The sequence below is a fragment of the Papilio machaon genome, chromosome 27, assembly GCF_912999745.1.
Source record: "Papilio machaon chromosome 27, ilPapMach1.1, whole genome shotgun sequence".
In the NCBI taxonomy this organism is placed as follows: Eukaryota; Metazoa; Arthropoda; class Insecta; order Lepidoptera; family Papilionidae; genus Papilio; species Papilio machaon.
Genome location: NC_060012.1, coordinates 1 through 26,685, shown reverse-complemented (window position 1 = coordinate 26,685; position 26,685 = coordinate 1). Strand labels below are relative to the sequence as shown.

Genomic DNA, 26,685 nt, shown 5'->3' with positions numbered 1-26,685 from the left:
AAACTCCTAATTTTCCGTTGCCATTGTAGCGATACGATAAAAATCGAATGGATCGTATTCTATTGTGTCGATCCTCTAAACTGTAAAGTTTCGATAGACCGCATTTCAACTTTTAACTCTTTTTATATTCTATGACTGAACCACTAACCTCTATAAATAGACAGGCTAAAAGGCTTAGTTTTTTGTGCCTATTTAATTTTCGCCATTTTGGCGTTGACGGTAGGAGTTTATGGTGATGGTGAGTTTTGGAACTAATAAAACGTATAGAATTGACATTCAGTAACATCAACAGACTCGTTTAAGTCGGAACGAAGCTAAAGCTGTAATATACAGACAATAACCTATACATATTTAGCGATCAGTGAATACTATCCGTTGTCTTTGAAAAGCGTCAAATTTTTTATAGATCTAAGTAAAAGTCAAAAGTCAATAAATTCTCGATTTTTATAATTTAATGATTTTATGATATTTCTGAATTATGCATCAACTTATCGCCATGATAATATTGTAGTGTAAATGTATTTGCTTAAGTAGACGATTTGCAGGCTGCGTTATTTAGCGCAGTTTCAATAAACTAGCAATGGATTTCGAAACAGGTTAGATTTGCGAATTATCTCTAATTTCTTTATAGTTTACTATTGTTTCTTTACGAATGCATTAAATTTATTGTTGACTACTATTGTTATTATAGGTTAAATGCATAATATTATAATCTTCATATTATACCGGCGTAAAGTGTATTTTTTTTCTATGACTGATGAAACTATTCTTGAAATAGCGGATGTGGAAGATGGGATCACTCTCAAACCAAATATACACTTATAGACTGATTCGGAAAATATTTATTCTTACTCAAACATATTGGATATAATTTAGTTGATACAGGATCATTATTAAATATGTATATATAAACAGTTATTTTTGAATACTATACATCTTACTTATTTGAGAATATAAACGGAATTAATTTATTATAACATACTTCAAACTTAAGAAAATAATACTGACATTCCTAATTCAAAATAATTTAAACATACTACATAAAAAGCCAAGTAGGTCAGAATTATCAAAGGAGTATGTATAGGTATATTCTGAGATTACCAAATCAACAACTATATCAATATTTATAATAAAATCGTGAAAATTACTTAAGTGAAGCAATTTAGATTAGTTTGGACAAGGAATTAATAAGTACAAAATATAGAAGGAGGGTATGTAACTTATACTTATGGCAAATGTAAAACAGTTTAGACCACATCATCACTTCATCAGGTAGGATCGTGGTCAAGTGCTAGCTTTTTCAATATAAAAAAAAATTGCCAATTAACTTGATATCTCAGTAAAGTTGTGTTATATGATGAATATCTTTATATTTTAAAGGTATTAAGTTAACTGTGAATGCATGTCCTTGATAACTTTTTAATATATTCTCAAATTCAATATAACTGCTAAGATCTCATATAATTGTTCATTTCTAGCTGTGTACTTCTTTACTTGATCCGAGGTGTTAGAATAGTGGGCAAAAAGAACCTGCTGTTATTAGCATTTTGATTTGTTTTTTACTGAAAAATGTATTATATAATACTGAAAAATGAATTGCATTTTGCAGATGGAAGGAATTCCCGATCCCGTAGCCCATCTGTAAGTATTTAAATAAACATTTTTTGGTATTTTTATAAAGCTAACCACGGAGTGGTTTAGTTATTCCGTTTATATTTTGTTCTAGAGTTTTAGGGAAATTACTTTTGATTATGAACACCCAATACTTGATAACTTACGTATTCTGTGACCCTCGGCATATGTCTGCTTACTAAATATGACTACAAATAGCTTTGTGCATTTCTCCGACACAATACAATACATATTTATTTTAACTGTGTCATATTTTATGTTCAACCTTTAGCACTATTTCCTTAAATATGGGTCCAAAATTATCATTTGACATAATAATAATATGATAGATTGTACATCTACTCAACATTACTGTACAAAGAAGACATGTGTGGATGAAGAGGTCTTTGAATGGACACATATTGTATTAGCTATTGTTTATATAATTATTTGTATAGTGCTTGCATTGTTTTTTTGTTATTTTTTGGCTAATTTAGTATTAATCTAATCACTTTACTGTTATTTATCTGTGCACAGCATAATAATTTAAAATATAAAATTATTATCTTTTATCAACTTTTCCAGGTAGCGTCGGAGTCGAAGATGTCGCGCGGATCCTCTCGCTCCCGCTCCAAGTCGGTCTCCCGCTCCCGCTCCCGGTCCCGGAGCTCCTCGCCCAAAAACCGATCCCGAAGCGGATCTCCGGCCAAATCTAGATCTAGATCCAGAAGTGGTTCAGCTAGATCGAGGTCGAGGAGCAAATCTAGGTCGAGGAGCAAATCTAGATCTAGGAGTGGATCGGCTAGATCGCGATCTAGGAGCAAATCTAAATCGAGATCAAGGAGCGGCTCCGTGCGTAGATCGAGATCAAAAAGCGGCTCGCCGGCTAAGTCGAGAAGCGGTTCGGAAGCGTCGCGATCGAGGTCTAGATCGCGAAGCGGATCACCAGCTAAATCTAGGTCTAGAAGTGTCACCCGCAAATCCAAGTCGCGCAGCAAATCTAGGTCAAGAAGTGGATCTGGAAAATCTAGGTCCCGTAGCGGTTCACGCGCAAAGTCTAAGTCTAGATCGCGAAGTAGATCCGTCAGCGGGTCCCCGAGACGATCTCGATCGAAAAGTGGGTCTCGTGATAAATCTCTGGAGACTTCAACAGAATCTAAGCCAAGAAGTAGCGAGTCCCCGAGCAAGTCATCTGCCAAATCTAAATCCAGAAGTAGATCTCCGGGAGATGGAAAAGCTAAAAGCAAGTCACCTGAGAACATGGACGTGGACGAAGAAGAGGCTCGAGGTGAATGTTTGTTATGTCTCGTGTTTGTATAGTGAAGTATCAAATGATCGACTTAATGTCAAGGTGATCTTGGTCAAGATTTTGCTTTGGAAGTAACATAATTGTAGTGTGAAATTTAACTAACTTTTAAATTACGAGAATATATAAAAACCTTTTAAATTTATGTGTTTATCAAATTTGAAATATAAAAATATATATTTCAGGTCGAAAGAGAAAACGTTCGGGTTCCGGTTCTGACTCTCCCGACAAAGCTCGCTTGAAACACTCAAAATCACGTTCCAAATCCCGCTCTAGATCTCGCTCTAAGTCCCGTTCCAAATCTCACTCTAAGTCGAGATCCAAATCCCGTTCTAGATCGCGCTCCAAGTCTCATTCCAAATCCCGTTCTAGATCGCGTTCCAAATCCCGTTCAAGATCGCGTTCCAATTCACGATCTCGATCCCGATCCAAATCTCGTTCCAAGTCGAGATCTAAATCCCGTTCGAGGTCGCGATCTCGATCTAAGTCTGGATCCCGATCCCCGTCCAGACTGCGAATACGTTCGCGATCTAGATCCCGTTCTAAATCCGTATCCAAGTCTCGCTCTCGATCAAAATCACCGGCTAAGTCTCGGTCGAGGTCCAAATCTCGATCGAAGTCAAGATCTAGGTCCAGGTCGGTGTCTAATAATAAATATATATATATATATATATATATATATATATATATATATATATATATATATATATATATATAGTTTATGATACTATGCTTTACACATATGTGTGGAAATATATTTGAATACGATTTTTTTTTTTCAGATCGCGTTCGCGCTCGGCCTCCGCGTCTCCTTCACACAGAGGTTGTTTTATGTTTACCTACAAATCGGTTTGCTCGGATGAAATTAAACACACAAAATGTTAATCACAATTTTACTTCGACTTTACAGTTGATAAGAAGCGTCGCGCCGTGCGCCTGGAGTCCGACGACGAGGGCGAGGCCGAGGCCGGGGCGGGGGCGGGGGCGGAGGCCGGGGGCGAGGCGGGGGCCGGGGCCGAGGCCGAGGAGGCCGCACCCGCTGCCGTCGCGCAGGACTCCTCCGACGACGACGTCGCGCCCGATCTCAAGAGGTGAGTGCACTCGCAGCGGCGGAGCGGCGGAGCGGCGGAGCGGCGACCATCACCTCCGTGTGTAACATGTCCGTGTCTCCAATGTGTCCGCAGCTCGGAGGCGGCGGGCGGACTGTCCGACTTCGAGGCGATGTTGGCCCGCAAGCGCGAGGAGCGGCGCGGCCGCAGACGTCGCAGGGACATCGACATCATCAACGACAACGACGACCTCATCGCCCACCTGCTGCAGCAGATGCGCCAGGCCGCAGAGCAGGACCGCGACCTCAACCGCAAGAACCAGCCCGCCGTCAAGAAGGTGCGCCCTCGCCTCGTGCTCTGCGACAAGTGCCCCCCCCCCCCCTCCCCCCAACCCGGACCTGACCGCGACGTCTCCTGTGCGCAGGTGTCGATGCTGAAGGCGGCCATGTCGCAGCTCATCAAGAAGGACCTGCAGCTGGCGTTCCTCGAGCACAACGTCCTCAACGTGCTGTGCGACTGGCTCGCCCCCATGCCCAACCGCGCTCTGCCCTGTCTGCTCATCCGCGAGAGCATCCTCAAGCTGCTCATGGACGTGAGTGTCGCCCCCCACCTCCCCCCACCTCCCTCCACCTCCCCCCACCCCGCGCTCGCCGCTCACCTCCCGCCGCTCGCTCGTTGCAGTTCCCGTCGATAGACAAGTCGCTGCTGAAGCAGTCGGGCATCGGCAAGGCGGTGATGTACCTCTACAAGCACCCCAAGGAGACGAAGGCCAACCGCGAGCGCGCCGGACGCCTCATCTCAGAGTGGGCGCGCCCGATATTCAACCTCTCCACGGACTTCAAAGGTAACAGAGTGTGTAATGTGTAATGTGCGACCGTGTAACGTGTAATGTGTAACGTGGTGTACAGCGATGACGCGGGAGGAGCGGCAGGCGCGCGACGAGGCGATGGCGGGCGCGCGGCGACGCGGCGAGGAGGCGGGCCCGTCGCGCCGGGCGCCCCCCGCGGCCGGACCCCACGCCCCCCACGCCGCACACCACCCCCCGCCGGACCAGGACCGGTCAGTTGTGTTGTGGTGTGTTGCGTGCAGTGTACAGTGTGTGCAGAGTGTGCAGAGTGTGACGTGTGCGCGTGCGCAGGGCGGCGCGGCCGGGCGAGCCGGGCTGGGTGTCGCGCGCGCGCGTGCCGCTGCCCTCCAACAAGGACTACGTCGTGCGCCCCAAGTCCACCTGCGACGCGGACATGTCTCGCGTGAGTCACCTCCACCACCTCCACCTCCACCTCCACCTCCACCTCCACCTACACTTCCACCTACACCTCCACCTTCACTTTCACCACTTTGTCTTACATCTATTTCATGGTAAATCTAAAGAAAATTTCAAATCAACCTAACTTTTATCCGACTGACTAAAATAACGCCATGTATTGTCTGCAAGTAAAATAAGCGTTTTAATTTTTTAATTTAATCTAAATAAACTGTAATAATATAAGTAACAGATTCTTATTTTAGTTTAAACACGAAGACATCAAAAAAATATTTAGCAAAGAAAAAAAAGTTAAGGCAATTTAAATAGAATTTAATGTCTCACGTCCACTGTACATGTGTTTTGTGCTAATGTAATATATACCATATCTCACTCCGGGGAAGAAACCGAATCAAATGATATTTCGCTCATTTAAACTCGTTTACATAATAGAGGTACACATAATGGTCATCACAATAGAATTTACATACAAACAAACATATGCTCGAAAAACATTACCCTGTTTTGTCATACTTCAAGTGTTCAAACTTGAAACAAACATTTCCAGATGAGCAAGAAGAAGATGACGCGTTACGAGAAGCAAATGAAGAAGTTCATGGACCAGAAGCGGATGAAGAGCGGCTCAAAGCGAGCCGTCGAGATCTCCATCGAGGGCCGCAAGATGTCGCTGTGAGCGCGCTCAGTGCGCAGTCACAGTGTCTGAGTGCGCAGTCACTCGCCCACTGTGACGTCACAGTGTGTGAGTGCGCAGTCACTCGCCCACTGTGACGTCACAGTGTGAGTGCGCAGTCACTCGCCCACTGTGACGTCACAGTGTGTGAGTGCGCAGTCACTCGCCCACTGTGACGTCACAGTGTGAGTGCGCAGTCACTCGCCCACTGTGACGTCACAGTGTGTGAGTGCGCAGTCACTCGCCCACTGTGACGTCACAGTGTGAGTGCGCAGTCACTCGCCCACTGTGACGTCACAGTGTGTGAGTGCGCAGTCACTCGCCCACTGTGACGTCACAGTGTGTGAGTGCGCAGTTAGCGCTCACTGCGCACTCACACACTGTCAAACTACATGACAAGCGAAGCGCAAAACCTTTGACGGAATAAACTTGTGATTTGTTGTGACGATTGAAGTGTTTCAAGCGACGTTGTTCGCCGCATTCACAGCCGGCTCCGGGCACTCACATACATAGGTTTAACTTAATTGTGAACATATTTTAATAAAATTAATTATAAGAATTATGCGATGATTTATTATTTATTCTATAAACTGCGTTCTGACAGTGAACAGTAATGATGATGAAAATATAATTTGAAATATTTCACTGTTATTTACGGCGTAGACTGAGAGTTAAAAACATCAAAACGTTGAGGTAAAAACGGGACAGATGTTGGTTGGGGGAGGGGGGGGGGGGGCGGTCACTCGCAGCCGAGCACAGACTTCTTGCAGCAGTTGCAGCAGGCGGGCAGCAGCAGACGCGGCGCCCGCGTGTTGGGGAAGGAGCGATGTCCGCTGTGCGCCAGCAGGTAGGCGGAGCCCCACGCGTCGTACTTGGGCCCCTCCGGCAGCAGCACGTGCCGCTGACACAGCCGCCCCTGTGCCACACAGAGGCGCCGTAACAACACATTACAGTCAGCGGCTACTAATACGAAATGGGCCGACCTTTTCTCTCTTGGCGTTGATCCTGTTGCCCTTAGCCGGCGCCATGTCCAGTATGTCGGCGGGCGCCGCCTTGCCCGGGGCGGACCTCTTCCCGCTTGTGAAGGAGAAACGTTTCCGCTGTGGCGAGGGGGGCGAGGGGGGCGCGGGGGCGGGTCGCCGCGGCGTGGTCCGCCCAAGCCTCGACTTCGTCGAAGCTAGGGCCGGACTTGTGGCGACATCTGCTGCGCTCCTTTCTGTACTCGTGTTTAGTTTATTTCCCCTCAGTCCGAGGATGTCTTTGAGGTCGAAGGTGTCGCGGTTGCGGCCGGGGGCGGGGGTGAGGGCGGGGGCGAGCGCGGGGAGAGGTACGCGCTGGGCGTTGACGTCATCGTTCACCGGGCGGTCTTTGTTTCGTATTAAGTTTTGTTTTATAACATTTAATAAATTTTTGTCCATATATTGTGGGAAACCTGAAAGTAAAGTGAGTGAACCGTCTTAATTATATTTTGTGTTAATCTTTATGTCGCCCCCCTTTCCCATCTCACTTATCTATACATTTGAACATTTATAAATTAGCGATGTACAGACGTGTAGTTGCGGCGGCGCGCCACACGAGGGCGCAGAGGAGGAGCGCGGCCTGGGTCCAGCCCCGTGACGTCATCATGCGCCATCTGGTCATGTCGACCGCACGACCGCCCCACGTTATAACGAAATAACTTCCTTATATATGAAAATAAATTTAAATGGAATTCGAGTAATAAAATCGGCGTAGCGCTGCCGATAGTAAATAAACCTTGTGTAATATATATGAGAGAAATACGAATAACGTGATTCCATAAAACATTGTACTCGATTCGAACAACCGTGAGACAAAGTTAGAGAGAGAGAGAGAGAGAGAGAGAAAGATGAGTCCGAGTGGAGATGGTTTATTTATCGATCTAGGTCGACGGCAGACGGGGGCTCGAGGCGGGCGCGGGACTCGCGCGGCGCTTCCCGGTCGGACTCGGGGTCTGAATCGCGCATGTACTGCGCTCGCGGCCGCGGCAGCCGAAACTGCGGCACCGCGTCCTCGCCCAGGTTCACTATGGACACCTCGCCCGGCTTCTCCTCCTTGACGAGGTGCGGCCGCCGTCCGCTGCGCCGCGCCGCCGCCACCTGCAACGAGCGCACAACACGGTCGAACCGACGTCCGGCCGCAGGAGGTGACGTCACAAATCTCACGATCTCACCTTGAGCAGGCTATATTTGACCGTGGTATCGGAGGCGCCTTCGCGGCGGCGGGACTCCCCGATTTCGTAGCTCAGTGTCGAGTGGTCCACGAGCGCGGAATGATCGTCAGTGGTGGCCGGATCCTTCGAAATAAATCTATCGTTTTGTCTGCGCGCCTTATCGTCGTCGTACAGGATTACGTCGCCGCCTGCGGTGGCCAGCTTCCTGCGCTCGCTCGGCGCCACGTACTTGGACCTCTGGTCGTACATCGGGTTGCGACGGAGGTCTCTCAGGTCGGCCGTGGTCCGGGTGACGTCGCGTCTCGTCACCTTCGTGTAGAAGTCGACGGGCGTCTCGAGCGTGCTCGTCGTGCTAGGTCTGACTACTTCGGTGGGCGGCTCGCCGTCGTCGGACTCGGCGTGGTAGCGGTAGGGGCGCGCCGCGCTCGCCTCTAGCATGTAGTCGTAGTTGTCTTTCATCAGCTGCCGGCGCAGGTTGTCCACAACCTCCGACGAGTTATATTCTTCCTCTTTAAAGTCTGTTCAATAAATTATCTTATTATTTTTAACGACGCTGTGGGCGCTAAACTCTAAAGTTAACGAATGGATTATTTTATCCAGTAAGGAAAATGACTGAGTCTTGGAATGTCTCAGTATTTTTTATAATTTAATTCGAAGAGCTCACGTTCGACAGCTGTGCCGAGCGCCGCAGAGAATGCCGCGACTATGACAGCGGCCAGTGCAGACAACATGATCTGTAACACAGTGACGTCACTAGTCACTACAATTGTTCTATAAGAACTTAGGCACAATTTAGTACGTTGTAAAATTGTTATACTCACTAGCCACAAATCCATGTCTTCAGTAGTGAATAGAGTTTCTTAACTCGCGCTTCACTCGCCTGTCGGACTTTTACCACTTCCTACATGCTCATACAAAATGTATAATTTTAAAGCATTTTATTTGAAAACATAAAATTTATTAAAGAGCTGCCGGCGCGCCTGCAGTCGTGCTGTAACACTACACGAAATATAAACGCTAGTTTATTAAAGCGAAATAAAATGACAGTTCCATTATGAATAGATATATTAAAGCATTTAATTTATTCCTCGGACTGCGAGCTTGTCCTCGCGCGCTTGCCGCGTCTCAAGAGCCGGACACCCGCACCACCCGGCCGGAGGACGCCTGCCTCATGAGACTGTCGCCTCCCGCGTAAAAAGTAAAAAATCTGAATCCGATATAATACGATAGTCCATTAAAACCGAAAATATGAGAGAAAGTCGAATAACGAATTATACGTTGACGACTTACAAAAATGCAATATTGGTATACCTACGCTCTTTATTTGAAACATAGTGGTTAATAAAAAATATCTAAGTAATTTAACAAAATGCAGTTGATCCATTGCTTCTACACTGTGCTGTTAGCGCAGCTGCAGTTTAGAAAAAGGGCGCTGTAAATCGTCCAACGAAAGTGAGTCCCTTCACCAAACTCATGTATAAAACACATATTGTTACCTCTGTTTTGTTAAACATAAAAGAGGGATGACGATATGTTACAGGAATACATACATGAATTCTGGTTCCAGAAACCAATGTATTTTGTGTCTTTTTTATGTTAAATAAACTAGTGCTTGACCACGATCCCATCTGATGGTAAGAAGTGATGTGGTGAAAGGATGGTACGCACTAGTTTTGTAAATGCCTATTCACCCTAATCTTAAAGGCACTCACATTTTAGCTGGACGGAAACACCAACGTCGGCAACGTATTTGAATCCTTTACTGTGCGCACGAGGAATTATAACGTAACTAGCTGCCGCCCGCGACTTTGTCCGCGCGGAATTAAAAAAACTTAATAAGTAGCCTATGTGTTCTGCCAGACTATGTTTCACGTATATGTCAAATTTCATCAAGATCCGTTGAGCCGTTCCAAAGATACCTTCTAAGAAACATCCATCCATCCATACATCCATCTACACATTCGCATTTATAATATTAGGTCCTTACATATGAAATTGGCGTTTTTCGTACTGGCCACTTTAATCACGAATTTCTCCTCTTTGGTAAGGAATTCCAAATTCAAATTTGTACAGCTATAGACTCATGTATTTGTGGTTCGATGACCGTCATTCATTTGTTTTTTTTTCTTCTGTTTTTTTCTGTTTGCGTCACTCATTTTACAAAATGGAAAACTTAAAATATCGCATTATTTACGAGTACGAGTTCCGCCGTGGCACTAGTGCTGCGGAAACGACTCGAAGGGTGAATGATGTGTATGGCGGTCGTGTTGCAAAAGAAAACACAGTTCGTTTTTGGTTCCAACGTTTTCGTTCTGGAAATTTCGATCTGCAGAACAAGCCCCGTGGACGGCCTGAGACTCAAGTTGATAATGAAGAGTTGAAGGCTATTGTGGAAGCGGATCCATCGCAAACCACGTCCGAGTTAGCTGCAGGCTGCGATGTTAGTGATAAAACTGTTTTAATTCACTTGAAGCAAATTGGGAAGATTAAAAAGCTTGAAAGGTGGGTACCTCACGAATTGACTGAAGCAAACCGGCAAACGCGCGTCGACTGTTGCGTTACATTACTAAACCGGCACAATAATGAAGGTATTTTAAACCGAATCATTACCTGTGATGAAAAATGGGTTCTTTACGATAATCGGAAGCACTCAGCGCAATGGTTGGATCCTGGTCAGCCGGCCAAATCCTGCCCCAAGCGAAAAATAACCCCAAAAAAGTTACTTGTAAGCGTTTGGTGGACTAGTGCCGGTATTGTTCATTACAGTTTTCTCAAATCTGGCCAGACTATTACGGCTGATGTCTATTGTCAGCAATTGCAAACCATGATGGAAAAGCTAGCGGCTAAACAACCTAGGCTGGTCAATCGCTCCACGCCACTGCTGCTTCACGACAACGCTAGACCACACACTGCGCAACAGACGGCTACTAAATTAGAAGAGCTTCAATTGGAAAGTCTAAGACATCCTCCGTACTCCCCGGACCTTGCTCCAACAGATTACCATTTTTTTTCGAAATTTGGATAACTTCTTGCAAGGGAAAAAATTCAACTCCGATGGGGCAGTCCAAATCGCCTTCAAAGATTTTATTGATTCCCGTCCGACTGGTTTTTTTAGTAAAGGGATCAATGAACTACCTATGAGATGGCAAAAGTGCATAGAAAATAATGGTTCATACTTTGATTAATTAAATATATTATATTAAAAAATATTCGACTTTTTGTTCCTCCCATACAAAACGCCAATTTCATATGTAAGGACCTAATATTAGTAAGAAGTAAGATAGCGCGTAATACTTAAGTATGTCTTAATTTTAAGAAATAAATAACGTGTCTCAATAAATATTGATTAATATGCAATTACAAAATAATGTACAAAAATTGGAAATGCAAAATTGTGATCGTTTTTTGAAGGAAAAGAATATGAAGTTTGTTAATATAATAGTTGCATTGACAAGTTCAAAATATTTAGACTAAATTATAAGCAACCCAAATAAGATTTTTTGCAGCACTTCCTGCAGCAGGGGTACTTGGGCCTGTTCTTGTGTTCCTTGCGGTGCGCATCCACCGCGTCTTCCTTGTTATTCCGCCTCGTCTTCTTCTTCTTGGTCTTCTTGCCGTAGCCGAAGCGCGGGCACTTCTCCGTCACCACCTCCAGCAGGTGCGCCTGCTTCTTCTCCAGGTATTCCTTCAGCCGCTTCTTCTCCTCCTGCCGCTTCACCATCCACTCGAACAGCTTCTTCTCTAGCTTCAGCTTGTTGTCCAACATCAACTTACCCTTTTCCGGTTCGATATCTTTTTTTTCGTAAACGTCTTTGTATATGAAAATTTCATCCAATTCGTCGGGGCCACGTTTCTTCTTTTTCTTGAAATCGAACCGCCGCAGACTCGTTGCGTTGGTGCCGTTATTTGCTGCTGCAGCGACCACTTGTCCGCTACCGGTGGCGTTCCCCGCCGGCCCTTCGCCGGCCGCTTGCATGTGTAGCTTGAGGGCCGCCAAGTAGCGCTCACCCGCGCCTCCGCTTCTGTTTTCTCCCTCATTCTGCAATGCGCGCAGGCCATCGTCGATGGCTGCTTCGATTTCTTTACGTAATCTAGTTTTCTCTGCTTCCAGATCTTTGATTCTTTCTTCATTATTTACCTGTTTCGTGTATATTGAGTTAATAAAGGCGCATGTTGCAAAGATAACTAAATTATAACATTTAGTGTTCATTTTAAGAGAATTTAAAAGTCATGTTAAAATTTAGTTCTGAAGCTAGAAAGTAACTGAATGTGTGTTGGAATGTAATTGTGAAATTAGCTTTTTGTAAAAACATAAAATTATTTACGAGTAAACTCGTAAATTCTTATTATAAAGTATTTGTCGGAGAAAATAAAATGTGTTGAAGAGTTTTGTTTTTGTAAGGTATTGTTGAAGTTCAGGTGCGCATTTGCGAACTGTCTTACAACAGCTCTTTTAAGTTACTCGAAGGTGGCCATCATCATCTTCCCGGGCCTTTTCCCACACACGTGGGGTCAGCACACAACCTTACACTTTTGCCTTAATTTTTTACGGCCAGCCGCCTGCCTGTCGCCACGTACTTTGGACAAATATCTTAAAATCAAATATAATTCAAACTAAATAATTATAGCTAAATAAATAAAAAAAAAATCTCCTAAAAAACCAACAATAAACCAGTAATAAAACATTATAAATAGAACAAAACTTCAAGTTCTTGTCTAGATAATCGTCCCATATTGGTCTTTCAAAACCATTCAATCCAATAGTCATTCTGGTCCGGTCTCACTCCGATCTGGTCATTCAAGGTGGCAGTATATTTGCATTATAAAGCAAGTGATAGACCTTTATTTTTCCATTTCACATATATTCGATATCTTAGATATTGAGTATTCCGATTATTCGAGAAGCGGTGCTGAGTGAGGTGTAACATATCAAACTTCTGACGGCGCGCCGCCTGACACCACGAACAAGAAGAGAAATCCGCCCATAATGTAAATCTTTTCCGTGTCACTACGACATATATCAATTTCTCACACTTATCCTGTTGTCCGCCGAATATAAGTTTAAGTGTACTCTTCGAATGCGCAAATGGTAATTGACCAATCAAATGTCAGTAGCATTTGTAGCACTAAAAGGAAAGTCAATACAAAGAAATACTAATCCATATTAAATTTTTTGATCCCACAGACAAATTATGTTATATAATTTTGTGGGATATAGTTCTATTTTAGGTTTTTATTGTATTGTAAACTAGCTTTTACCCGCGACTCCATCCGCGCGGAATTAAAAAAAAAGAAAAGAAAACGGGGTAAAAATTATCCTATGTCCTATTCCTGGTTCTAAGCTACCTGCCCACCAATTTTCAGTCAAATCGATTCAGCCGTTCTTGAGTTATAAATGGTGTAACTAACACAACTTTCTTTTATATATATAGATAAATAATAATAATAATAAATAATAATAATTAGTATTGCATGTTTCCATTAATTTACACATTCAAATACGTTTTAAATTTTTTATAATTTTGATTAATATAATACACATAATCATAAATACCTTGAATTTCAATTTATTATCATTATAATAGGATAGAAGATGGAATTGTCTGATACAGGGATTGATTGATTGACGTCCTATGTGGTATAAAACAAACACAAGCTGATAGCTAGTGGCTGGCTGGCTGGCATGCGTTGCAATGGAACCAACAAATGCAATAATGCAGGAAAAACGTTTCCAATAAGGCGAAAAAATATATTTATGTATTTTTACCTTTTTGATGTCACACACGACAGAAATTTACCAATTCCGTCACAACTTGTTGAATTTTTTAGGAACAAAAATAATTTTAATTTATATAGAAGATATTTGTAGGAACAAGAAAAGTCCGTACAAAATGTAGATGCGTGGTATTCTCACAGATTGCAGTAGATGAAATCACAGCATCTCATATGCCCCAGTCGGAGCGCTAGGTCATTACTGCTCGGTGGTCACAGCTACATGACATGCGGCTGCGGCATTTTACTTCTCACTTGTGTCACCAACAGTAGTGAAATTAGGTTGAACATGTATGTCTTTGGAGATAAACGACTAATCTTGATAGTTGTTGGTAATTAACAATTCTTGCCGTCACGTTTTTGATTAGTCTCGATCTCAATGAACACCTTTATGGATTAATTTAAAACACACGTGACTAAATCGTACTAATATTATAAATGAGAATATTAACATGGATGGATTGATGGATGTTTGTTTGATGGTATCTCCGAAACGGCTCAAAGGATCTTGATGAAATTTAGCACAGATGCAGACTGCTCGTCCAGAACTCAGAGGAGTAGGCAGAGATTGTTGTTTTACATGTGTCACAGACACAGACCACAACCAGTCCCTCTCACAGCTCTCGCGCTATTTCTGTGTCTCGGCACATGTTCACGTAATGTACATGTACAGGACGCCGGGCGCTATTACATCACTCTTACCAGTCTTTCAATACGTTTAAAATCTCATCTGTATGTAGGATGTCTCCTATAAATGTTGCCAGAAATTCACCTTGCCATTTTTTTCAATATCATGATTTAAATAATGATCAATTAGGATATTACATCGGCTGATAACGCAATGTTAATATCATTTAATCTCTACCTACTGTTACGATTCTAATCCATCTCAGCCGACTGGATTAAAATCAAATTAGGTTTTTCCAACTATGTTCAAGTACGAGTATGTATGTATATAACACAAAGTTATTTTTAAATTTTCTTGCGGAAAGTAATATGCTATTTCGACTGCTTTTTCTAATTTCCTAAGATTCACTAAACATGACAAGTAACTCCGGTTACTGGATATGCGGGATATGCCGGATATGCCGGATATGCCGGATATGCCATATTTGGCATATCCTTTGCCACCCGGACAAACCCGAGCGGGTCGCTAGTAGAAACCAAGGTGGAGTTCAATATTGGTATATTTACGATTTAAAGATTAATAATTTTATCTTCCGATTAAAATACTGATCCGAAATCATATGGCCTACATACATAATATACAAACAATAATTAAAATCAGTCGGTTCAATAATCACGGTGATAAGATAATATCGTTCAATAAAAGAGGTAATTAGGTATTCGGTGGTCTTATTGTTCCGCTCGTCTGATACAATGAAGCTTTTTCTGGTAGTGTTGTGCGGCGTGGCGGCGCTTGCGTCGCAGTCGGCGGCCGAAGAGCCCATCCTGCTGCACTACCACGACAACGCGGGCGTGCCGCTGGCCGAGCTCATTCGCCAGTCAGAGGAGGCGGCCGACTTCGATGGCTCGCGGATCGCCGGCGGCTCCCTGGCCAACCTTGGCCAGTACCCCTACCTGGTAACTGCACACTCATTATTATGCGAACTCGCTGGCCACCGCTCCGGCCAAGGCCTTCATTCGCTGAGTAGTCGTAGTCGATATATGATGCTAATTCTACAAGAATGGGCTGTGGTCGTACAGCACAAGACATAATATTTTATGTTCCTTTTTCTTTAAATTACAAATTACTAAGTAGTACCTGTCAATACTTATAGAAGATGAAGATGCGATAGTGTTTTGCGGCAGCGCGTTGAGTGAACAACTGATTACTTAAGATGTGTGTACGTGTGTGACGTCAGGGCGGGCTGGTAATCACGCTGAGCGACGGGCGCACTTCCGTATGCGGCTCCACCTTGCTTACCAACACGCGGCTAGTGACGGCGGCGCACTGTTGGTTCGACGGGCGCAACAACGCGCGCCAGTTGACCGTCGTGTTGGGCTCCGCGCGGCTTTTCTCAGGCGGCACCCGCATCAACACCAACAACGTACAAATCCACGCCAGCTACAACTCCGGCAACCTCCGCAACGACGTCGCAATCATCTCCACCTCACACATCAGCTACGGCAGTGAGTGCACTCCGCCCTATGTATCTACACGCCTACACTCCCAAGTGCAGATGTTGTAAATAAAACACTCATAATATGCTGTTGACTTATTTGCAGACAACATCCGCAACATCGGGCTGGCTTCGGGCAGCAACCAGTTCGCCGGCACGTGGGCGTGGGCCGCCGGCTTCGGCAGGACAGGGAACAGTGAGCCTCGCTGACAATACTACACTATCGCGATATCACTCTTTATTACATGCACTACCGAATTGTTGCATTCTCACCCACATACAGCTGCTACTCTCATATTGTCATAGATGCTCTAAGTCTGACAACACGATGAGTGAGACAGTCGTCCAAGATTGACATTTAATAAAATAGTCGATTCGGTCATCGGCTTACAAAATACACAAATAACGGCCCATTCATATGGAAATGCAGAAGATTAGAAAAGCGATATGAGTTCGAAGTTGTCGTTGTGTTGGCGGATACGAAAAAGTGATATATCGAGGGGTGAAAGGCTATTTGTTTTGAGCGACATTTTTTGCGATATTGACTTACTCGAATATATATATTCAGAATCAGGGAATTTTTCTGATTTTTTCGCTTAAAACAAATAGCCTTTTACCCCTCGATATATATATATATGTGTGTGTGTGTTTGTGTGTAGATGCGGCGATCGGCAACAACCAGGCGCTGTCGCACGTGCAGCTACAAGTGATCACAAACTCGGTGTGCGCGCAGACATACGGCACCAACGCTATCGTCGCCTCCACGCTGTGCACGAGTGGTGCCGGCAGCCGCGGCGTCTGCCCCGGCGATTCTGGCGGCCCACTTGTCGCCAACAACCAGCTTGTCAGTACCTACTCCATCCCGCTTGTTTCACTCTTGCTCTCTCTGCTTGAAGACATCATAATTTATCACCTCACTATACGTCAACTGTGAGGGGCTCAGAGCTTACCCAAAGATTAGAGGTGACTAGGCCATAGTCAACCATGCTAGCCCAGTACGAGTTGGTTGACTTCACACATATCATTGAATTTCTTCCCAGATATGTGCAGATTGTCCATTGTCCGGCAGAACGTCAGATAATAAACTGCTCTTTGTCCGCAGATCGGAGTGACATCATTTACGGCGCAGCGTGGCTGCCAGGCGGGCTTGCCATCCGGCTTCGCACGGGTTACCTCCTTCCACTCTTGGATTACCAGTCGTATATAAATACCTCGCTTCTGAAGATTGTTTCAAGTTTATGAATAAAACTTATGATTTTGATTTTCTTTTTTAATCTCTGTTAATCTTTTTTTTACCAGGGATGTTACGGATTCTGATTCCGAAAGGTTGGAACTACCGATTGATTTAGCTCATTACGTTCCGATTTCAGTTCCGAATTATTTTTATCAGAAGTGAATCGATATTCGCTCACTGGTGGGCAACAACCGCGATCGGCGCGATAAACTCGTTTATACTTGTCACGCAGGGAAGCTGCTACCAGTGTTGCCAATTTAACATATTTTATGCTAAACATAGCATATTTTTATTCACTTAAGCATATTTTTTAGCATTAAAATTTAAAGCATTTTTTTTTTGCATATCAATTTAGGTACCTATAAACGAAATTTGAAAACGAACTTATACAGATTTAGACTTATTCAGGAAAAACAAAGAGAACATTATATATTTTTTTTAAATAATTTAGTTCGGCATTAACAACGAGTAAAGCAGAGGAACTTTAACAGGCCCCATTTAACACTTTGACAAAATTCAACAACGTAATCTTGTAACGGCAGCCACAAAATATCATTTCTCTTTTTAGAGTTACAACTATTTAGTAGGGGAGGTAAAATGGAGATTTTTGGATTTACTCGAGCGAGGCAGTTAAACAAAACTACCCAAAAAGTTGTGGGGGAAACACAAATGAAATACCACATACCTATATAAAGCCGCGCTTTTACGGTAGCCGGTCAGGTTAAAAAATCCAAAAATCGCCGCTAATACAATTGCTGAACCTTTTTTTTTTTCAAATTTCGATTTCATATATATTATAGTAATTTCAATCGAAAGTCGGGCTAGATTACGTACCGTCAAGTTGGCGGCTGCAATTTTTATAGCGAACACAGTTATATCTAAGGACTTACTAACCAAAGTTAAAATTGCGGAACCTCGTAGATTTTTAGTTATTGAATAAATAAAATCGTATTTTAGGTTAGTTTTTTCCACTACTTTTGACGTTACTTTGACAGTTTTTTTTTTTTTTTATTTTATTTTTTAAGTGGCCGAAGGCTTTATTCTATACAGCCTTGTCATGTCAATTAATTAAAAAAATACTCTATTTTCATTAATGTTTTTTTTTTTTTTTTTTTTTTTTTTTTAAACCAAATATGATTAAATTTTTTTTTTTTTTTATTTTCTTTAGTTTTTATTGCGAAATGTTATCTTAAATTGATGAAAAATAATACAAATGTGACATTTATATTGTTTAATTATTTCATAATTTTGAAGACAAGGAACGCAAAACACAGGTCGCAGAACCGAATAAGTCAACCCTGACTCCACGTGGTACTTTCTGCCCTACCCCTAGAGGGTTTATGAAAAACCGAAGGCGCGGAGGGTGAGCAGCCCCCGCCTGCTGTAACAAGGCGCGGGTGCCCGTGTGAGCCTCAGCTGCGGAGGCAAGAATGTGGACATCTATTACCCCCGGGGCTTATGATTCAAGGTCAATTCAATTCCTATGTAAATCCACTGTATCTGTATTTTGTATTAATATTGATTACAAAAAATTAGACATTTACCTACATTTAACATTTTTTTTTCCACCCGACAGTACACCCTCCCGGGTGGGAATATATTCAAGTGATTCACGATTTTTAAAATTTTCCTTATGTGCTAGATGCAGTCGCGTGCCAAACGCCGTCGCAAGCGCATCGTTCCCGCGCGGCTCCGTAGTGAAAAATCAAAAAATTGTGAACAAAGTTATTGAACAGTGCCGTGTTAGTTATTGAATAGTATGTCGTTAGATTCGTATTAGTGCAACGAACAAGAGTGTGAAAGAATTTTTTTTTTCTTTTTTTTTTTTTTTTTTTTTTTTTTTTTTTTTTTTTTTTTTTTTTTTTTTTTTTTAAATCGGCAAACCCAGTAAAAAGTTATGGTGAAAAAACTAAAAACCGTTAAAGTGTAAATTTTGAAGTTGAATATTTCAACAACTAAATCGACGACATAAGTGTTTTAATACATCGTTTTAAACTACATACTTGATGAACCCTTTCGGATAGTGAGTAAACCGGATTTTTCCCAACAAAACATTACAAAACTTTAGTGACGACGAAAGTTAGGTAGGTAGGTAGGTAGGTAGGTAGGTAGGTAGGTAGGTAGGTAGGTAGGTAGGTAGGTAGGTAGGTAGGTAGGTAGGTAGGTAGGTAGGTAGGTAGGTAGGTAGGTAGGTAGGTAGGTAGGTAGGTAGGTAGGTAGGTAGGTAGGTAGGTAGGTAGGTAGGTAGGTAGGTAGGTAGGTAGGTAGGTAGGTAGGTAGGTAGGTAGGTAGGTAGGTAGGTAGGTAGGTAGGTAGGTAGGTAGGTAGGTAGGTAGGTAGGTAGGTAGGTAGGTAGGTAGGTAGGTAGGTAGGTAGGTAGGTAGGTAGGTAGGTAGGTAGGTAGGTAGGTAGGTAGGTAGGTAGGTAGGTAGGTAGGTAGGTAGGTAGGTAGGTAGGTAGGTAGGTAGGTAGGTAGGTAGGTAGGTAGGTAGGTAGGTAGGTAGGTAGGTAGGTAGGTAGGTAGGTAGGTAGGTAGGTAGGTAGGTAGGTAGGTAGGTAGGTAGGTAGGTAGGTAGGTAGGTAGGTAGGTAGGTAGGTAGGTAGGTAGGTAGGTAGGTAGGTAGGTAGGTAGGTAGGTAGGTAGGTAGGTAGGTAGGTAGGTAGGTAGGTAGGTAGGTAGGTAGGTAGGTAGGTAGGTAGGTAGGTAGGTAGGTAGGTAGGTAGGTAGGTAGGTAGGTAGGTAGGTAGGTAGGTAGGTAGGTAGGTAGGTAGGTAGGTAGGTAGGTAGGTAGGTAGGTAGGTAGGTAGGTAGGTAGGTAGGTAGGTAGGGAGGTAGGTAGGTAGGTAGGTAGGTAGGTAGGTAGGTAGGTAGGTAGGTAGGTAGGTAGGTAGGTAGGTAGGTAGGTAGGTAGGTAGGTAGGTAGGTAGGTAGGTAGGTAGGTAGGTAGGTAGGTAGGTAGGTAGGTAGGTAGGTAGGTAGGTAGGTAGGTAGGTAGGTAGGTAGGTAGGTAGGTAGGTAGGTAGGTAGGTAGGTAGGTAGGTAGGTAGGTAGGTAGGTAGGTAGGTAGGTAGGTAGGTAGGTAGGTAGGTAGGTAGGTAGGTAGGTAGGTTAGGTTAGGTTAGGTTAGGTTAGGTTAGGTTAGGTTAGGTTAGGTTAATCGCGCGCCGGTTGCCGTACCGTGTGCATCGCTTCCGTGTCGCTCCGCATTTAAAATTCGATAAATGTGGTAAAAAGTGAGGTGATATACCAGTGTTATACATAGGGAGATGCGCCTCGGCGAGACGCATCCAGTGATATATAACACATAGTGGGCAGAGACCAAAATAGTTAAGTTTTTAGTGTTTTAGTGTTTTAACGGTTATTTCGGGCGTGGCACTTTTTCGTCAAAGTCTAAAAAGTGCTTCGATTTCGACGTGTGATATATCGGGAGATGCGTCTCAGTGAGACAAATCGACCGATATAGTTTTTAGTGTGGATAGAGACCAAATTAGTTAAGTTTTTAGTGTTTAAGTGTTGTAACGGTCGTTTTGGGCGTGGCACTTTTACGACAAATTCCAAAAAGTGTTCCGATTTCGACGTGTGATATACCGGGAGATGCGTCTCAGCGAGACAAATCGACCGGTATAGTTTTTAGGGTGGACAGAGACCAAATAGTTTAGTTTTTTTAGTGTTTAAGTGCGTATCTTAGTGTTTGTAGAACTTTACTTATGGAAAGTCTACTATCGCTATGAGCGACCAAAACAAAGTGGCTTACGACATGGGCGAGGACACCTCCATGTCGGACTACACGTGCTCAGAGGACGAGGGCGCCTCCGGGCGCCGGCTGGGAGCCGCGGGCGCCGCGTGCACCGAGGACGCCGCAAGGCAAAATAAGGGAGGTAAGCCGCGGTCAGCGGGCTTGACATTAAGGTACCGAACGGGAACGACCCATAAACGGCCGTTGGCCGCCACATCCGCGGATGAGGACGCCCCGGCCGTGGCGCATAAAGTGGCCTCCTCTTCGACGAGGGGCCGCGTTAGGCGCCCGGTAGGGGTTTACAGCTTCCTCAAGGAGGCAAAAGACTACTTAGCTGATGGGGGGGATAGTGAGGGGGAGGACCCCGATCCAAGTTACCGCCCTCGCGGGAGGATAGCGAGCCCCATAGTGGCTTCAGCAAAAGCCTCTGACGACGGGACCACCGACGCCCTATCCAGGGGCACGGTCGAGGCCCTCGCCGAGGAGGCTCTAAAAAGTGTAGAAAAGATAAAGGAGGAAATTAAGAAGAGCGGCCACCTAAAGGGTACCGTGTGGGGGCAAATCAACCGGGCCACTAAATGTGTTGTTGAAGCGGTCGAGGGCCTTCGCGACATAACGCCTGAAGAAGAACAGCGCAGGCTCCGCGCGGACAATGCTCGCCTCTCAAGGGAGCTGGATATTGTCCGCAACGAGCTGCGTGCCTTCAAACAGGCGTACGTGGAGTCGCAGCGGAAGTCCGCTGCAGCCCCGAGAGAAGCGACAGGGCCCCAGCAGCCCAACTTTGAGGAGGTGCTCAGATGCGCCATGGAGGAGATGAAGGGGCAACTCCTACAGTCGGTAGGCGGGATGATCAATGCCCGCCTACAAGACCTGGAGATGCGCCTTCCTCCGGAGCCCGTCATGAGGCCCCCTCTGCGTGCCGACCAACGGCAGCCGCCGCCGCCCCGTCACAAGTCCCGGTCGGGGCTCGTGGAGGGTGCCATGGAGGTGGATGGGGAAGCCCAGCCACCCCAGGCGCCCACACCCAGGGCGGTAAAGAAGGCGCCGAAGAAGGGCGCCGCAAAGCGGCCGACTGACCCCCCGCCTCCTCCTCCCTCCAAGGGAAAACAGGGGGCAGGACAGGCAGATGCGACCCCTCCCCCCCCAACCGCTGGAACAAGCGGAGAGGGGGAAGCCCAGACGGGGACTGCGGGCAACTCCTGGTCCGAGGTTGTCCGGCGGAAGAAGAGGGGAAATGCGGCTGTTGCTGCTAATTCCCCCCCCTCAGCCGGAACAACCCGGCAGATCGCCCCGGCCCCACCAAAGGCCGTTAAAATCGTTGCCCCAAAAACCGCGGCCATAGTGGTGACCCTCAAGAAAGGGGCCACCATGACCACCGCGGAAGGGGCCACGACTGACGCGAAATACACCGAGGTCCTGGCAAAGGCCAGATCCTCGATTTCCCTGAGGGAATTCGGTTTGGAGTCGGTCAGGATCCGAACGAGCATGACCGGCTCCAAACTGATGGAGGTCGGGGGGACCACCCCCGAGGAAACCGCGGACCGCCTCGCCGCCGCCCTGGTGGAGGCAGTAGGGAGCTGGGCGGACATCACCCGCCCAACCAAAATGGCCGTCCTCAGGATCACCGGTCTGGATGACACGGTGACCACTGAGGAAGTGGCGGCCCAACTGGCATCGGTTGGCGGATGTTCCCCCGGCTCCATGAAAGTAGGCAACATCAGGCCGAGCTTCTGGGGCGGCGGCTCCGCCCTGATCAAGTGCCCAGCGACTGCCGCTAAGGCAATCGTGAAGGCGGGACGAGTGGCCATCGGATGGACGATGGCCACCGTCAAAGCAGTGGAGGCCCAGCCATTGCGTTGCTATAAATGCATGATGCTGGGCCACACTCGCGCTCTATGCCCAGCGGAGGCAGAGAACGGGCGTCTCTGCTTCCGCTGCGGCAGTGAAGGGCACAAGTCGGCAGAGTGCGAGGCCCCCTGCAAATGCACCGTGTGTGCAACGACGGGGCGCCCACACTCACATGTGATGGGGGGTGCCAAGTGCACACCCCCGTCGGTGAAGGGCAAAGCCCCGTCGTCGAGCAGAGTGCCTCGCACTCAGCCCCAACCGCACGGCAGCCGAATGGCTGAGGAGGAAGAAATGCAGGTATCTTAATGCCAAGACACCTGCATTTCGACCTACTACAGACGAACACCAACCACTCTGCCAGGGCACAGGACTTGCTCATGCAGTGCCTGGCAGAGTGGAGAATTGCTGTTGCGGTCGTGGCTGAACCCTACTTTGTCCCCCCCCAACCCAGTTGGTTCGGGGACACAGAGGGATCAGTCGCCATTGTGGCGCCGCCTTCGAGCCCGCAACCCCTCTCCCTCAGGGAGCGAGGAGCGGGCTACGTGGCGGTGAACTGGGGAGAAGTAGTACTCATAGGAGTCTACTTCTCCCCAAACAGGAACCTCCGGCAATTCGAGAGGTTCCTGGATGGCCTGGAGCCGGTTGTGCAGAGAGCATCACCGGCCCAGGTCATCGTGATGGGGGACCTCAACGCTAAGTGCGCAGCGTGGGGGTCCTCCATCACTGACCTGAAAGGGGCGCTTCTCCGGGACTGGGCCGTCATGATCGGCTTAGTTCCGGAGAACCAAGGCAACGCCAACACGTGCGTGCGCCGACAAGGGGGATCAGTCGTGGACGTCACGTTCGCGACCCCCGGCATCGGTGCACGCATATCGTGTTGGCGTGTCCTTGAGGAGGTGGAGACCCTGTCCGATCATCTGTACATCCGGTTCAGGGTCTCCACCGCGCCCCAGGGGTCACAGGCCCGGACGGCGGCGGCAGGACGGCGAGGCGCCCAGGGCTTCCCAAAGTGGCAGCTCTCGCGCCTCGACCCTGACCTGGCGGAAGAAGCCGCCATCGTCCGGGCATGGGCGGAGGAACCCCCCCAAACGGTGGGGGTCGATTTCGCCGTGATCTGACCGCCGTCTGCAACGCCGGAATGCCCAGGGCGCGACGTGGCTTCGCGCCCCGGGAAGGCGTGTACTGGTGGACGCAGGACCTAGCCGCCCTGCGCTCCGCCAGTAACGCCGCCCGACGGGCATTCACCCGGTGCCGCAGACGGCGGAACAGAACAGAGGAGGAGCTGGAACGCCTTCACACCGAGCTGAGCTCGGCAAAGAAGGCGTTCTCCAGCGCGATCAAGGCCGCCAAGGACTCTGCCTATGCGGAGTTCTTGGCGACCCTAAACGCAGATCCGTGGGGGCGCCCATACCGTATGGTGCGGGCGAAGCTGAAGGTGGCGCCCCCCACGGAAACGATGGAGCCGGCGGTCCTTAGCGCGGTGGTCGAAGGGCTGTTCCCGGATAGCCCTTCTTTTGTACCACCGCGCATGACAAGAGACATGCCGGCGGACATCGAGACGCTGAACCGGCCTGACGCTCTCGCCCCACCTCCGATAACGACGGAGGAAATGGCCAGGGCGGCGGGCCGGCTCAGGGGGACCCGCAAGGCCCCGGGGCCAGACGGAGTGCCTGGCAAGGTTTTGCACATTGCGCTGGAACACCTCGGGGAACGCCTCCGCAGACTGTTTAACGACTGTCTGGCGGAGGGGCGTTTCCCCGGGGTGTGGAAGGAGGGGCGGCTGGTGTTGCTGAGGAAGGAGGGTCACCCCGTCGACTCTCCTTCCGGCCACCGGCCGCTCGTGATGCTGGATGAGGCTGGGAAGCTACTCGAAAGAGTATTGGCTTCCCGAATCATCCAGCATCTGGAGACGGAAGGGCCGCAGCTCTCCGAGAACCAGTTCGGGTTCCGGTCCGGGCGATCCACTCTGGACGCCCTGACCGCCCTGAAAAGGTTCTCGGAGGATGCGGCCGAGAGGGGACAGGGGGCGATGGCGGTGTCACTCGACATCGCCAACGCCTTCGGCTCCCTCCCCTTCGGAGTTATAGAGGAGGCACTTCGGTACCACGAACTGCCCCTCTATCTCCGGAGGATTGTGGGACACTACCTGCGAGAGCGGGTAGTGTCCTACATGGGGAGGGAGGGAAGAGAGGAGCGGCGGATGGCCTCCGGTGTTCCTCAGGGGTCCGTCCTAGGACCCCTGCTTTGGAACATCGGCTTTGACTGGGCCATCCGCGGGGAGGTGCTGCCCCGGATGGCTGTCATTTGCTACGCGGATGACACGATGATAGCCGTCCGGGACACCACCTGGAGGAAAGTCAAGAGGAGGGCGGAAGCCGGGGCCACCCTGTTGGTCCGGAGGATCGAGGCGCTCGGACTCCGCGTGGCACTCCACAAAACCGAGGCCCTCTGCTTCAAAGGGCCGAGGTGGAGAGTGCCCGCAGGAGCGACCCTCCGGATCAACGGGGACGAGGTCGAGGTTAAGGCCCGGATCAAGTATCTTGGCCTTATCCTCGATGGGGGTTGGCGTTTCGGAGATCACTTTCGGACGCTAACCCCCCGACTCGTCGGCGCGGCTTCCGCCCTCGCCAGGCTCCTCCCGAACCTGAGAGGTCCGGGCGTGCAGGTGAGACGACTGTACGCCATGGTCGTTCGCAGTATGGCCCTGTACGGCGCGCCGATATGGGCAGAAGCCCTTGACGCGCCAAACAGGGCCCTCCTCCGCAGGCCGCAGCGCATCGTTGCGGTGCGCGCATGCATGGCCTACCGCACGGTTGGCCATGCAGCGGCCTGCGCTTTGGCCGGCACTCCCCCGTGGGAGATAGAAGCGGGTGTGCTGGCCGAAGCGTACCGGGAGCGGGCCGAGCAGAGAGCTCGGGGCGAAGCCCCGGCTCCAGAGGAGCTCGCCCGGTCCCGGGCGGAGAGAAAGCGAGCGACCATAGAGCTGTGGGCTGCTGGCCTAGCGGACGCCGAATACGGCGCCCGCACCATAGAGGCCATACGCCCACGGCTCTCGGACTGGTGCGGGAGGCGCCACGGCGCAATCACATATAGACTTTCGCAGATGCTGACAGGCCACGGGTGCTTCGGGCGATACCTTCACCGAATACGAAGAGAGGAAAGGATGTCGTGCCACGAGTGCGGCGCTGATGAGGACACCGCGCAACACACCCTTCAGGTATGTACAGCGTGGTCCGAAGAGCGCCGCACTCTGGTAGCGGCGATTGGTGATGACCTCTCACTCCCAGGCGTAATTCGCGCCATGCTGGGCAGTGAGGGGTCATGGGAGGCGGTTTCCTCCTTCTGCGAAATTGTAATTTCGCAGAAGGAGGAAAGGGAGCGAGAGCGCGAGGATAATCCCCTCGCGCCCCCGCTCAGACGCAGGAGAGTGGGGAGAAGGAGGCGGGGTTTCGCCGCCGTACTTCTCCCCACAAACCATGCGTGAGAGGGAGGCCCCTTCAGGGCGATAACGCAGGCGGGGCCACGGAAGAAAGCTAAAGCGTTCCCGTGGCGCCCGCCATAATGCGTTAGAGGGCAGTCAGGTTTTAGTGGGTATTCCGGTCACCTTCTGTGGCCGGCGAGTCCCACACTCCCTACGCCATTGCACAGCCCGGCGTAGGCGTGCGTAAACGCATTTCCTGACTATAAAAAAAAAAAAAAAAAAAAAAAAGGTTAGGTTAGGTTAGGTTAGGTTAGGTTAGGTTAGGTTAGGTTAGGTTAGGTTAGGTTAGGTTAGGTTAGGTTAGGTTAGGTTAGGTTAGGTTAGGTTAGGTTAGGTTAGGTTAGGTTAGGTTAGGTTAGGTTAGGTTAGGTTAGGTTAGGTTAGGTTAGGTTAGGTTAG

General features: G+C 47.6%; 6 protein-coding genes across 6 annotated transcripts; 4 read left to right on the top strand and 2 right to left on the bottom strand.

Moving 5' to 3' along the window:
* Positions 1-403: 403 nt before the first annotated feature.
* Positions 404-6,428, top strand: LOC106711763 (serine/arginine-rich splicing factor 4). Its single transcript, XM_045684709.1, has 12 exons — positions 404-596; positions 1,610-1,641; positions 2,197-2,899; positions 3,103-3,576; positions 3,696-3,743; positions 3,828-4,008; positions 4,102-4,303; positions 4,391-4,558; positions 4,648-4,810; positions 4,875-5,025; positions 5,105-5,216; positions 5,778-6,428. Exons 1-12 carry the CDS (start codon positions 581-583, stop codon positions 5,901-5,903), a joined length of 2,376 nt encoding a protein of 791 aa, XP_045540665.1. The 5' UTR covers positions 404-580; the 3' UTR covers positions 5,904-6,428.
* Positions 6,429-7,792: 1,364 nt separating this feature from the next.
* On the bottom strand, positions 7,793-8,927 carry LOC123722546. Its single transcript, XM_045684654.1, has 4 exons — positions 8,913-8,927; positions 8,756-8,825; positions 8,092-8,609; positions 7,793-8,017 (listed from the first exon to the last, which is right to left on the bottom strand). Exons 1-4 carry the CDS (start codon positions 8,925-8,927, stop codon positions 7,793-7,795), a joined length of 828 nt encoding a protein of 275 aa, XP_045540610.1.
* A 2,567-nt stretch (positions 8,928-11,494) lies between these two features.
* On the bottom strand, positions 11,495-12,361 carry LOC123722569. Its single transcript, XM_045684819.1, has one exon. It carries the CDS (start codon positions 12,299-12,301, stop codon positions 11,567-11,569), a length of 735 nt encoding a protein of 244 aa, XP_045540775.1. The 5' UTR covers positions 12,302-12,361; the 3' UTR covers positions 11,495-11,566.
* A 2,846-nt stretch (positions 12,362-15,207) lies between these two features.
* Positions 15,208-17,247, top strand: LOC106710908 (collagenase). Its single transcript, XM_014503094.2, has 5 exons — positions 15,208-15,447; positions 15,729-15,996; positions 16,093-16,182; positions 16,646-16,830; positions 17,089-17,247. Exons 1-5 carry the CDS (start codon positions 15,244-15,246, stop codon positions 17,191-17,193), a joined length of 852 nt encoding a protein of 283 aa, XP_014358580.1. The 5' UTR covers positions 15,208-15,243; the 3' UTR covers positions 17,194-17,247.
* A 3,701-nt stretch (positions 17,248-20,948) lies between these two features.
* On the top strand, positions 20,949-23,111 carry LOC123722545 (spermatogenesis-associated protein 21-like). Its single transcript, XM_045684653.1, has one exon. The coding sequence runs from the start codon at positions 20,949-20,951 to the stop codon at positions 23,109-23,111; it is 2,163 nt and encodes a 720-aa protein (XP_045540609.1).
* LOC123722544 lies at positions 23,111-23,923 on the top strand. Its single transcript, XM_045684652.1, has one exon. It carries the CDS (start codon positions 23,111-23,113, stop codon positions 23,921-23,923), a length of 813 nt encoding a protein of 270 aa, XP_045540608.1.
* Positions 23,924-26,685: the final 2,762 nt, after the last annotated feature.